This window comes from Rhinolophus sinicus, linkage group LG01 (assembly GCF_036562045.2).
Source record: "Rhinolophus sinicus isolate RSC01 linkage group LG01, ASM3656204v1, whole genome shotgun sequence".
In the NCBI taxonomy this organism is placed as follows: Eukaryota; Metazoa; Chordata; class Mammalia; order Chiroptera; family Rhinolophidae; genus Rhinolophus; species Rhinolophus sinicus.
The window spans coordinates 34,878,754-34,893,363 of NC_133751.1; the positions used below are offsets into that span (position 1 = coordinate 34,878,754).

General features: G+C 33.6%; 1 protein-coding gene across 3 annotated transcripts in view; it reads right to left on the reverse strand.

Annotated features, from left to right (window-relative positions):
- Nucleotides 1–1,712: 1,712 nt before the first annotated feature.
- The window catches only part of PDCD10 (programmed cell death 10), a 45,158-nt gene continuing 32,260 nt past the window's right edge, over nt 1,713–14,610 (reverse strand). For 2 of the 3 annotated variants that reach the window (XM_019735820.2, XM_019735812.2), the window contains exons 5-8: nt 13,739–13,865; nt 7,804–7,882; nt 7,441–7,523; nt 3,006–4,114 (exon numbers count right to left, since the gene is read on the reverse strand). In XM_019735820.2, coding sequence (XP_019591379.1) covers nt 4,033–4,114; nt 7,441–7,523; nt 7,804–7,882; nt 13,739–13,865 — 371 coding nt within the window. In that variant the 3' untranslated portion in view covers nt 3,006–4,032. Of the gene's footprint in view, nt 4,115–7,440; nt 7,524–7,803; nt 7,883–13,738; nt 13,866–14,610 lie in introns of all 3 variants that reach the window. The other variant, XM_074327461.1, reaches the window with a different exon arrangement.

A 14,610-nucleotide genomic window follows, 5' to 3' on the forward strand; every position in this document is an offset into this window, starting at 1 on the left:
GGGAACAAGGATTAATTGTAATGGGCATGAGGGATTTTTATTAGGATGAAAATGGCCTACAACTGGATTGCGGTCAGAATGCACAACTCTTAAAATGGGTCAATTTTGTGGCACTGAATTGTGTAAGAAAGAGGGGATAAGAAAACTCATTTACCTTTCTTCATAAAAAGAAACAGGGAAAAACAGTGAAGTTGGATACCTACAGGGGGTCAGGGGGGATGGACAGAAGACATATGAGTGACACTTCTCTCAGAATACCTTTTGGTATATAGTTTTTGTAAGCATGTTAATGTTCTATATTTAAAAAATAAAATTAAACCAACAAGGATGGGAAGTGTGTGGGGGGGGGGGAGGGGGGAGAGTGGAGGCTTAAACCTGGAAGAAAACTGAAACAAATAAACTCAATTTATTTCAAATAACATAATCACAGTGAAGGAGGAACAAAGAATGAATCCAAGTAATTTATGAACACAGGATGTAATTATGTATCTTAGCCTTAGGCAGAATACAGATAGGGAGAGAACTACAATCTTGCAGTCTTTTAAGTGTGTTTTTTACAGTGATGTGGGTAAATGCAAGAAAAACTATTTTAGATGTATTATAGGGATTGAACAATTGAAAAACAGACTTTTTTGGGAGCCAGGATTCTGAGGAAGGGACAGAGAAATATGGAATGGGAAAGACAAGAAAGAATCCTACGAACACGATTTCTGAAATCAAATGTAAGATGTATAAGAGCACAGGTAAAACATACGTGTGCATGCATACTTGTGTGTATATGCACATACATGCACATTTCCTACTACTGTCGGCTGAACAGGCCAAGCCCAGCAGCATTGAGCACACATCCAGTAGCCAGATCCATGTATCCACCATTCCCGAGGGTTCCTTGGAGACACTGCTGATTTCAGATCTTGGAACATCTTTTATTTAAGACAATGTGCTTAAAAAAACAAAAACAAAAAATGTAGTGGATGCCACAAAGACATAGAAACCACACTGAAGAAGCTTCTACTGTTCAAATCTAAGACAATTTAAGCAACAAAGTAATGAATAATAAGCCACTGAAAAAATAGAAAACCGAGAGTCCAAAACAATGGTTAATAAATTCACGTGGCTGAATGGATGGATGAGGAAGGAGGCTTCCTTCTTACAGTAGAATGCTGAGTGCCAACTGGTACATGCAGGAATGCTGGAGTTGGAAAGTCACCATTTTGCCACTATTAAAGACTGAGTAAGCAAGAACCATCAATGGATGCTAAATACTGATGTTAGCATGACTTCAGTCTCCCACAGGTTGTTTATTAGATACAAGGTAAAAAAAAAACATAAACTATACATTGGACAAACTGAACACCACCTTGACCCAATGACCAAAATGAACATCTCCAACGAAGAGCAGATGGACCCTGTATGCCCAAAACCTGATGACATAGTATCACCAACGTGGTTATTCTGACCAGGAACGCATAACCTCAATCTAACGAGGAACCCCAAAATGAAGAACATTCTATTAAAAAGGGGAGGAGGCAGAAGACTGTATTCTTCAAAAACATGTCATGTCAATGCCATAAAAGACAACGGTGGCCATGGAAATGAACCAGAGTAAAGGAGACTTCAGGGAAGGTAAAGAAACAAGAAAAAAAAAGAAAAAAGCAAATGATAAAATCAAAATGGTAAAATCTTAACAATAGGTGAAAAACATGTGGATGTTCTTTGTACTACTTTATTCTTGCCAATTTTCTGTAAATTTGAAATTATTTCCATAAAAAAGGTTAAAAAAAATTAGGAGGGACTGATTATTGAGTTGCCAACTTCATGTTTCACCTTATAAGCTTATTAATATGCAATCATTAAAGAAAACAAAACTACCATCTACTATTTATATCATTGTGTTTAAAGGAAGTATGAGGAACATTTTTAACATTCGAAAAATAGCTATGATCACTAAATAAAAAATTACCTTTTAAAATAAATTTAGATTAAAAAAGAGATCACATTGTCCTAGTTTTTCTCATTTCCTGTGGACCAAGGAGAGCTTTGTCAGGGAGTATTTTAAACAAGGTGCATTTCGGCAATGGAGAAATACAGTTCAGTGGAAAGAGTCTGGAGTCTGGAGACAAATGCTGAATTCAAACCCTGGTTCCAGCTGTTACCAGCACTTGTAACCTAAGTTCTCTTAGCCAGTTTCTTCAAGTGCAAGAGATAGTTAATAGGACTGTTGAAAATTAATGTTAACTAGAATAGTGCTTCTTACAGAGGTGCTCAAGAAATGTCTCCTTTTCTTCCTTTCCGTTGGGAGCCAGCCACGTTTGTGTTCTCTGAAGATGTTATCCAACTGGTGCCACATTGGCCCTTTCCTCACGCAACAAACTCAGCCCCCCTTGGGTTACATTAGAATCTGAATTATTCTGAGAATAAACCTCCTTTCTGGAGGTAAACATCATGAAAACACAAATGAGAGATATTGGATAATGGAATGAAAAGATAAAGGGCTTATAAAAACAGATGAGTTGGGGCGCGGCTGGTAACTGATGTGTTCTGTTAAGGAGGTACAGACAACAGGAAGAAAGGCTAATGTTAGAAAAGTCTGCTGATCAAAAAAAATTATACTTTTTCATGTATTCATAAGTCTATTTTGCAAATGAACATCAGTCTACTTCCAAGAGTAAATAATGGTTCGTATCAGAAATAAATAGCAGTAAGATCACCAATTTCTATGTTTTACCAGCTATGTATCTTGGAAGAAAAAAAAAAAATTCAGTAAAATGTTCATAAATTATGAGATTCCATCCAACTGTTGTTTTTTGGCTTCTTTCCACATATTTCCTGTTTACATCTAACAAGACAAATTCCTTTTCTGTTGCCAACGATACTGATTCTTTAAAACATCTATTTTTAAAAATGGAGAAAAAAGTTTTTCAAATAACTATATTGCATTAAAGCAAAATTTATATTGCCAACAGAATATTTAACATTTAAAATCTTTATAAAAGATAAACAAATTCTGATTTTTTCCTTTATTTTATCATAACCAAAAAATGAAATCACTTAACATGAATACTTAAAACATAATTTCCTTAAAACTTCTCTATGGTGAAACAAAACTATACATATTTAAAGAGTGTATCTAATATTATTAACACTCATAACAATTCCAAACCAACTAACATTGGTATAGCTTCAAATTACTACTAGCTGTGGCTATTTTTGGAAAAAAGGTGCAAAGCTTATTAGGGCCCAGCATACCAGAAAGACTTAATTTTACATTGTCACAGAGTTCAAAAAGTGGCATTACAGTGTGAAGACACTATAAATTGCCATCTCTCTCATGTCTCTTAAAACAGGCTGGAAAAATATTTAGTACCCTATATATAATAACTAACAAAAATATTTCCATTGACTAGTTTTTGCCCAGTGATTAAGGACAAAAAATTAAAATTCTTGCTGCTTTATTATCTGATAAATTGCTAGTAAGCGTCTGCTAGACGTTCTTTAGACATTACCCCAAGTAGTTTTGGTCTTCTGATCTCATATATATGTGTATACATGTATGTACATACATATATGTATGCACATACATATACATATATATTCACATATATATCCATGTTTTCAAGTAAAGAAATGTTTAACAGATGTAAACTATTTATTGAATATTTGCCACCAAATATTGTTAAATACATTATCTTGCAGCATATCGCTTTCAAGTTAAAATGTCAGAAACAAACACCAATATTTACAATTCTTTTAAGGAATGTTATATAATGACACATTAAGGCGTAAATTCTTTTGGCTTATAATTCTTAAAAGAATGATAATAGCAAAAGTGATGCAAAATCTTCAGTGTGAGATTATGATTAAGCTACATTTTACAAAAATATGGTGTAAGATGGCAATAATCCCATTCAACATCCTGGATTAGATCCCTGCAGGAGGGACTTATAATTTATACAGTCAAACTTTAAAATTTACAGATAAAGGCAGTTCAATACTGCCACTGGGAAGTACATCTCTTAACATATACAACTTTCAGGCCACAGTTTTGAAGGTCTGAAGTATCAAGTTGGTTTGATGAATTAGTCGGTTGGCACTTATGAACACATTTATTGCCCTGTTCAAAAAAAAGAAAAAGCATTAATTTTATCCAAAAAATTCATTCTTTAAAAATATTATACTCAATGCCATATACTAACAGTAGCAATGAAGTCAATTTAGAAAAAAAGGGTTAGTACTGAGTATAACAACTTTTATTCCAGATGGAATTGAATGGTCCTCCATCACTTGAAACTGTCTAGGAATTACTGCTCCCTAGTGGTACTGGTGGGCAATTAGGTGTTGGTGGCCGGCTAACAACAGGTGGTGCCTGAAGTACCAGGGTTCATTTATAGGTCAAATAACTGGTCAAAAGAAGAGGATTCAAATGTAGTCTCCAGCTGTGGTTCAAAGAACTTAACAAAATAAAATCTGCGAAAGCATTATACTCAGTCTCAAAACCTACATATCAATGAGCATTATAAATCCTGAAGAAAAAGCCAATTATTTCAAATTTGATTCATCCCAATCTCTCTTACCTGCTTTCAAAACGAAAATCTGTGATTTCTAATCTACTTTTAGGCTTATTCTACTTTTAAAACAAAATAAGCATGTAGTTTCAGTATTTCGAAGTTGGTAGTATATAAAAATGTTGTTAAAAAATTACATTGTGCTGTATCACATTTCCTATCAGCCCATCTTCATGTGACTAGAGCATAGAGCTGATGCCCTAGTCCCACTGTGTGGCCTTATCGGTTTCTTAGTAGCCTAGTTAAAGATTGTTATCTTTATCCTGCAGTTCTCAGAAAAAGAGGGCCAAAGAAGAATTAGTTGAATGAAAGTTAATTCGTCCTTGAAAGACAGCTCAAAGATCAGGCTCCAGTAATAATTTTCAGTTTGAGGCAACAGGTATGAAACTCATGACACATTTGTCATACACAAATAATAACTGTAATTTAAAGAAGCTGCCGAATGGAGAAAAGTAGTAGCAGGAAACTTGAACAATCCATATGCCTCTTTAAACTGTTAAAAATAATTATGGGTCCAAAGCATTGGGATTTTAAAATACTGAACCCAAGTGATTCTAATATATAAACATGACAGACAGTAAATAATTTCAGATTAATGAAAATTAGGCTCTATATGAATTTCTACCTTTCAATGTGCTTATTGCACATAGTTCTTAATTAATTAGAACCAGAAATAATGATCCCATCATGTAAATTATTCTTTTAATGTGTTTTTGGTTATTTGGGCTTAGCAGAGGAGATCCGGGAAAAACAGATGTAAGTTTACTTCCAGAACACACCTGCCAGCTTATTAAACTAAGTCATCAAGGAACATTTACCCAAGACAACCTGAATAGTAGTATGGAACAACACAAAACCATTAAAGCTTTAGCTGAGTGTCTTCAATTCATAATATATATACATACAAACATTCTGACCAGTTTGAACGGTTAAAAATAACTTTAAAAATCAACAAACTACTCTAATGTATTATTTTATTATTTTAAAATATTATAACATTGCAATAGCTTGACATGGATGTAGGGATCTTAAAACTTCAATGGAAAGATATGATGTTTGAGGCCCCTGTTAATTATAGCTGAAATAACTGCTATTTTAATGAGTTTAAGAACTATTAGAAATGTTTTTGTCAACAAGTTTCCTAGCAATCCACTTGAGCTACAAAGAATTCACTATAAGGTCCGATGCTGCAGAAGACATGGCCTCTGCATCACCTTACACATTTTATTTTTATACACACACACACACACACACACCCAGGGTGCCAAAAAAAGTATACATATTTTAAGCGATGTTATCTATATATTACTTTTCGAAGTTGAATTGAATTACGGTAGCAATGTGTAGTACGATGTTCACTCAAAAGATGGTGTTAATCAAATGAATGCTAGCGTCACCATGCAACAGGCAGGACAAAGAAAATGGCGGAAGCACAGTTATCGTTCAAGAAGCGCAAGACCATTTTGAGGTGGTATTTGAAATTTGAGAACACTGCGGAAGTACAACGGCAATGGAGGCGTGACTATGCAAAAGAACCTCCAACACACCAAACAAGCACATGCATTCATGATAAATTTGAGATGCATAATACTGTGTAAAGGAATTGAAACAGCATGTGCAGCAATACAAGTGGACACTTTGGTCAACTTTGCTCAAGCAGCAGTTCGCAGTAATCAGGAGTGTCTGGATGCTGATGGTAACCACTTTGAAAACGTCTTGTAATTGCAGAAGTCAAACGTGACTTGTATTCATCTTTTCTTATCGGTATATATTATCATTTTAATACTTTTTTCCTTTCTTAAAATATGTATACATTTTTTTTGGCACCCTCTGTATGTACATACATACATACACACACACACATACACACACAAAATTTCTTGGTTTCTGGACTATTCTACAGTCAAATATATGTAAATTAAAAAATAATGTCCAATTTACCATTTCAGTATTCTACCTGTTTTATAGAATAAGCCTGAAAGCCTCCCTCCTTCTAGGACAATGGATCACAACCTTTGCAGCACTTTAAAATCACCTGGAGCACTTTTATAAAACACCTAAACCCTGGCCCCCCTGCAAGCCAAATGAATAACAATTTCCGAAGGTAGGGCCAAGGCACTGGGATATTTAAAAACAGAACTTAAGAGAATCTAATGTGCAAACAAGATTGAGAACCATTGTTTTAACCTTAGCACAGCAGTTCTCAATAGACCTACAGCATCAGTACTATCTGGAAACTTCTTAGAAGTAAATGCACATTCTTGGGCCCACCTTAGACTTACAGAATCAGAAGCTCCGGGGGATGGGAGCCAAAAGCAATTTGTGCTTTAAGAGGCCCTCCAAGTGATTCCACTGCTACTCAAGTTTGAGAACCACTGCTTCAGGGGTCAGTAAGCCACATCTCACTCACTTTGTTTCTGTATGGCCTGCAAGCTAAGAATACTTTTACATTTTTAATGGGTAAAAAAATAAAAATAAATCAAAAGAATAACACGCAACAAGTGAAAAGTATGTAAAATTCAAATTGCAATGTCTACAAATAATTTTATTAGAACAGGTCATCGTGCTCACATTTCTGTATCATCTATGGCTGCTTTTGAACAACAGCAGAAGTGAAGGTGGCAGTTGCAACAAGCCCACCAAGTCAAAATATTTGCTATTTGGCCCTTTCCATAAAAAGTCTGCCAACCCCTGCACTAGAGTCGAGTTATGGCTGGATTATCAACTATTTCCTTTCTACTTTTAACAGTCTATCTTAGTATTAGCTTAAGTATTAACGATATAGTAAAAGGCTTTATATTTATATGGTATTACTATCATATAAACCACATAATTTATTTACATTTTAAAAGAGAAGGATGATAACAGTACTTACTTGCCATCTTTAAAATAGGTTTTCAGAGTATCACTGAAACTTTTGGAGTACTTTACAAATTCTTTCTTTTGGTGTTCAAGTGCCTACAGACATCAAAAAACAGTAAGAAAAAAGTAATAAATAACAGAAATAACACAAAAGCCAAAGTCAAAGATAGGAGATTACACAGAATGCAGAATAGACTTTATAAAACAGACAAGCATTTTTAGGAATATTTAGGTAAACGCATGTAATAGGATATTTAAATTCAGTGGTTAATGATACAAAACTTCCCAATAATCAAACCGTCTTAGGATTTAATTCAACAAAACAACAAGCTGTTTCATCTAGGGTGGCAGCACATAAGGTTTCTACTGAACTTACCCTGCGGTTCTGGTATTGATATTTCTTGAAGACATTATTCACTGTATCAAGAAGTTCTTTTATTGCACTAGCTATATCCCTGTGGGGTAAGGAAAAAAGAATCTTCTTAAAATAAGTTACATTTGAAAGAAGTTTGTGTATACATGTTTACAAATTACTAATCACACTGTTAACTACCATAAACACCGCATCAAGCACAAATATATGACTGGCTGGTTGAGTGGGGGTTTTAGCCCAGACCCTTCTGTGATCCTGACTTCTCCTGCACTGCTGACCAGACGTTCTACAACATTAACTTGCCCAAATAAGCAGCATTTCACTCAGCATCACTTACTTAAGTTTGTAAGAATATGCCTCTGCCTCTCATCTTTTCCAGTTATGATTTTTCCTTTCTTTCACTAATATAGCTGAATTCAAGTTACCATATTCTCTACTCTTGCTATCTCATGAACAATTATATGAAATTTTGCTACTACATGTAACTTATTTCTATATTTATCCACACTTCAAGTTACATACCTAATAGTTTGATGTTTAAAATATTGCCTCCTCAGGCACAGCTCTTCTCTCTTAAGATGCATTTACCTTCTATCCAATGACTGTGTATCCTCCCCTTCCAAACCTCATCTGTGACTATTTCCTTTAGAAAATATATTTAAATTTCTGGGAGAGACAATATCAGAATAGTCTACCTTAACTTTTACAGCAATCATCCTTTGCTATATGTATGTGCATCAATACTTTCCTCCCCTTTCTAATGGAAGAGAAAAAAAATCTAATTCTCATTTGATTTGATTATGCTTCCTATCCATGCATCATTTTTCCTGAACTCTTTTTGTCTTTTATATCTATGCTTTTCAATTTCCATGTTCTAACTTCATAGCAATTAGTCTTTTTGTCAAACTGAACTTAATGTAATTCTGCCCTCTCAAACAGTCTCACATTCTCTAAGCAAGCCTTCTCTTTTTTCACATCCATTCTGTTAGCTGTTGTTACAAAACTTTTGCTGTTCAAATGCAAGTATGACGATATGAATTAGTAAAATATAAATCTAGACTGTTTCAAATATAACTTTTTATTACTGATTTTTAATAACAAATCCCAGCTTTCAATTATTTTGTACCTATCACACTTCAGCTCTACGATTGAAAGAAACAAAAAAGATCAGTGTCAAGACTGCCCAGATTTCTGTATGCATGTGTGTATTTCATAGCACGGTTCTAGTAAATAAATGTGGGAATTTTAAAAATTACAAGTAGACTGGATTTTGGTATAAAAAGGTATTTTAGCCTATTTTAAAGTAATAATGACATTTTTATTAAATATTTCAGTAAATATTTACTTATACCTCCTGAATGCCAACCATCAGTATGACTCAGAAACATTAAAACATTGAATATTCAAATAAGACAAAGAATTTTACATAGAAATGATACCTATGCGCTTTTTTCTGCCTCTAGTTTAGTAATAGCAGTTTTAAGTTATACAACTATTCCTTTCATTCATGGTTTCAAGCAAGTTGAATCCTTCTGCATTGCTGTGATGGCCACAAGTCCACTTCTGCTTAATAAAATGGTGTCATATGACCATCCTATTTTGTTTAAGAAAATTATAATTTCAACAAATAAAAAATGTCAAATCTCTGAATATGGATGATTCTTCAAATCCACAATGAGCCTATTTAATACAGAATATAAAGGAGCAAATTACACAGCGATCAGTTACCTGTTTATACACAACTGACTAAATTCTGCTAAAATAGGATTATAAAAATGTGCTTTGAAGGCTAATCAACAAGATGAACATATATTTCATATTCAATGATAATGACTGGATTCCATAGGTCAAAAAAGCAGTTCTGAAACTGGATGCTCACTCACTCACTTGGACAGCAAAAACAAGAGGGGCAGGAGCAGGAGACGGAAGAGTTTAGTGGATAGTACTCCAGGCCTACTAATAAATATTGGGAATTTGTGCTTTAAAAAGGAAAACAAAAATAAGTTTGCTAGGTGATTCTGCTGACAAACCAGGTTTGAAAACTACTGCCTGGATACTCAGATACTAGAGCTAAGGTTTGATCCATTATATGCCACAGAACTTTATAAAGACGAAGGCTGTTTAGCCCTAGGCCTGGCCTTCTCTAAAACAATCTGCAGCAATTTATGTCAAATACTAAGTCATCTGTATGCACACAGAACAGCATTTTCATTTATGGCTTCAAGGAAACTAAATTACATTAGTAAATACCTGAAGGTTTGTTTCCTACAAAAGGAAATACCAGCACACACACAAAACACTTATTAAATAGATAAAGAACTAGAGAAAACTTGAGGGTAAAATACCTATAGTGTAATTATATGCTGGAGTTAATGGATTCTGTGACAAGGGACACATAGTATGGGTATAATAGGAAAGACTCTTAGCAATTTGCAGCTAAATACTTAATGGGGCAATTTTGGAGAAAGACACACACTGTAAAAAAGGACAACCAGTAGCAGATGAAATGTAAATACACATCTTATCAAAAAATTGCATGGAATAGTAGAGTTGCTAATCTCACCCAAATCTGCATAATACATGTTTATGCGAACACTCTAAAGGAAGTAAATTCCTATGCTGTATGTTTAGTTTGTCTAGATTGGCCAACTCTGGAAAAACTAATTTAAAGCCACACTGAAAACCAAACTCTGGTGAATTTTTGCTTATGAATATGCAAATGTAGATTATAATGAGTAAATAGATAAATGCACAGCTTTCTGGTCTATTAAATCACAAGTCTCCACTAGTCATCCTTTAATTAGAATGTATCAGACTTTAAAAAATCCTATGAATTAATTTTATAAATTATTTGTGTGAGTTAAAATGTAGTCAAACAGAAACATTCATTAATTAAAAGTACTTTAAAATATCTGTTTGCTGGATCATTGTTCCTAATCAACTCTATAGAGAGAAACTGGAAAATAAGCTAAGTACTTGTGCTAGGCACTTTACGTATATCATTTCTTTCAATTCTCATAATTATCACCCTCATCTTCACAGGCAGAAACCAGAATTACAGAAGTTAAGCAACTTATCCAAGGTCACAAAACTAAATAATCGGAATGGAGATTTAAGCCTAGATCTGCTAATAGATACACAAATACCTGGATATTTGTTAGCTGACAAGAATCTGTTTTTCTACTTTGATATAACCTATAACACCACATACAGTACTTGGTATGTGAGGTATATTAAACATGCTTATTGAAAAATATTGCTTAAAAAATGAAGGTGACAACTACCTTAAATACAAGAAAGTAAAATATTTTAAAGAATAATAGTAACTGCACACTATGTTGTGCCTAAAGAATAAGTCATTTTTTAATTTTGGTGCAGCTTTACCCACTAATTTGTTACGCAGTTACGTGGTAACAATATGTATCTATAAATCTGTATCTCTCTCTCTCTCTCTCTCTCTCTCTCTCTCTCTCTCCACACAGACACACAGTATACACATTTTAAGAAAGGAAAAAACTATACACTGATGGTAACCACTTTGAGCACCTCTTGTAATTGCAGAGTCAAACATGACTTGTATTCATCTTTTGTTATGAACATATTTTGAGTATTACAATTTTAATACATTTTCCTTTCTTAAAAACTGTATACATTTTTTTGGCACCACGTGTGTATACATATATATATATATATATATATATATATATATATACACACATATGTATATATATATACACACACACATATATATATACACACACACACATATATATTATATACATATATCTAATAATATTATGTATTATATACATGTATATGTAATAGAAATAATTACAACTTTAGCAATGAATGCTAATTCATACATTGTTGAATTTTAGTCTTGGAAATAATGCATATTATCAACAAAGTTTCCATGGCAAATTATCCCTCCTAAAATGGTTAAGAAGTAAATTTTAATTGCCAATAATCTTAATTCAGTTGGCTGAGTACACTCCAGAAAACAGAACTGAACTATTTCTATGGCCCCATAAATGAGAGAAGCCCCTAATTCAGCCCTGTCAGTGACTATGGGCAAAACTAAGGCTCTTGACCTCAACACCCTTATGATTAAAATGTGGCCGTCTTATTAAAGTGGTTTTCAAACTGTATCTCTCTAAAGCCATAATGGGTTTAGCAGAGATGCTTCATGGATTCACTAGAGGGGAGAAAGGGAGTCAAATAGCATGGCGAGAGCTCTAGGCCAATCATTTCTACCCCAGTTTCAACCAAAAAACTGTTCTCCCTCTTACCTACTGGCATTCTATATAAGATGTCCTTTACATTCTTCCAAACAGCAGAAACTTTTTTTTTGTCAGTTATCAGATTACATCAACATTATGATCTATGGGAAGCAGCACCAAGCTCTACCAACGTACCAGCTGTGACCTTGGGAAAGTTACTTCAATTATTATGCCTCACTTTCCTCATTTGTTACAGGGCATAAGTTAATATGTACGTATATAAAGTACTTTGAAAAGTACTTAGCACGTAAGTTCCATACAAGTGATTAATATTATTTATTAAGATGACATTGATTCTGTAAACCTCTACTTCAATGACTTGAATCAAAATTTGCTGAAAATACTGTTTGGAAAATGTCAAATCTTCATAGAAATGTAGTATACATCACCAAAACAAATTAAAACTATTAAATTATTTGAAAATTCTAGGAATAAACTGTTTACAACTGTGTTTGAGATCACTGACAATTTGTTCTTGTAATGGCCAAATGTTTATATACCAAACTAAAAATAAAAATCCATAAACAGTTGACTGTCTTCCTTCTTCACATATTAGAAATGATTAAAGGAAGTTGGGGCTTTTCAATAAAGGTAAAATATTTACCTTAGTGTTTGTCCTGTCACATGGATTTTGCTAGTCAATGAAGCCTTTACCATCCTTTCTGGTCCTCAATTAGAGGACCAAAAAGAGGAGGGTCACTCCTTGAGAGCTGGGTTAGATACCCATCACGAACCATTCTTTTCTAAAATGGGACATACTCCTCTCACTGTATCACTAAAAATAGGTGCCCAAACTAGCTAAAATCGCATTTTGCAATGTGAATTACAAAAAAAATACTATTTCTGAGAAATGAGTGTTAATATTTATTCCAAATGAGCCTAAGTTATTTAAAAATATATGATGGACCTCTTCCAGAAAAAAGAACTGTGCTACATCTTTCCTTTCTAGCAATTTCTACTTGTGGTTTCACCAAAAGGTTGTATTGATAGGACCACTACAATTATCCCCAAATTTCCCTGTTTTCTATCAATGGAGGCTGAAGAAAATGACCAAATTCTTCTGTTTAAAAAACCTCATCTAGAAATTATGATTGCAGTTACTGCCTCATTTCCTCCAGCCTTTCACCCCTGAAGAGAGGGTTCTTGGTTTGAGAACCACTCCTCTAGGATGACCTTTCTTAACAGTCAGCCTCCTGGCTCCACTCATATTTTTAGTATTTTTAAACCTGTTTCCAAAACGCAAGGATTTGGAGCTTCACAATTAGGTCAGTATTAGAAAATGTTCTTCACCAAGAGTACATTACTTATCCTAATGAATTGTGTACCATTTCTGAAATAAAAACAATATTGGTATCCTTTGTTATCAGTCCCTATAATTTATCCAACTTCTCTATTCACTTTAATCTGACATTTACATTTTTCCATTTTTTACATACATTTCATTCACTGTTTTATAATCAAACATTAAAAAAAGTTACTGTACTTTGAAGTCAAATGTCACAGCTTAGAAGTTAAAAAAGTATCATTTAAAAATTCCAAATTTTTTATTTCAAATTAATATTTTAATATTAATGTCATACCAAAATAAAACATCTAGAATGAGTGGTTCTTTTGAAGTACTTTTGAGAAAAGAAGAACAAAAACAAAAAGTTTCTTACTTGATTGTCTGCAGAAACCTCACTCTGTCATTGATCTCATCTGGTATCTTACTGAGAATTTGCTTAAGTGCTCGTGCCTTTTCATTTAGGTCCTGGAATTCTGGCTCTGGTCGTTCAATCATATACTCTGATAAAATAGATACATAATAAAAAGCATCATGTAACTTCCTGTCAAATTCAAGTCTAAGAATTTACAGTGTTGGTTAAAGGGTGGGGTAGGGAAGGACAGGTAATTAGAAAAGACAGGTAACAAAGCAGAAACTGTTAGAGTTCAATTTATTTGGGTAATAAGAGGGGTCCTAACAAGTTAAAAGCAGAAGATAAAAGAGTACACTTTTAATTTGGAATAAATGGAAAGCCCATGAAATCTTAAAAAATAAATAAATAAGTAAAATTCGAAGGGAGTCAATCAAATTTATCAGGCCTCTGAGGCTACATTTTACAAGGAAACCTTAAAGTAAGTAATGACTTTCATAACAAATATAACAGCAATATACATCGCCAATGGGGAAGATTAATTTATTGTAACAAAAACCTCTAGACTGAATATATAGTGGCTTACTATCATGTTTCCCCCAAAATAAGACCTAGCCAGGCAATCAGCTCTAATGGGTCTTTTGGAGCAAAAATTAATATAAGACCCGGTCTTATTTTACTATAAATTTTACTATAAAATTTTACTTATTTTACTGTAAGACCGGGTCTAATACAATATAATACAATACAATACCTGGTCTTATTTTACTATAAGACTGGGTCTTACATAATATCATTTCATATCACATCATATCATATAATACCGGGTCTTATATTAATTTTTGCTTCAAAAGACGCATTAGAGCTGATTGTCTGGCTAGGTCGTATTTTCAGGG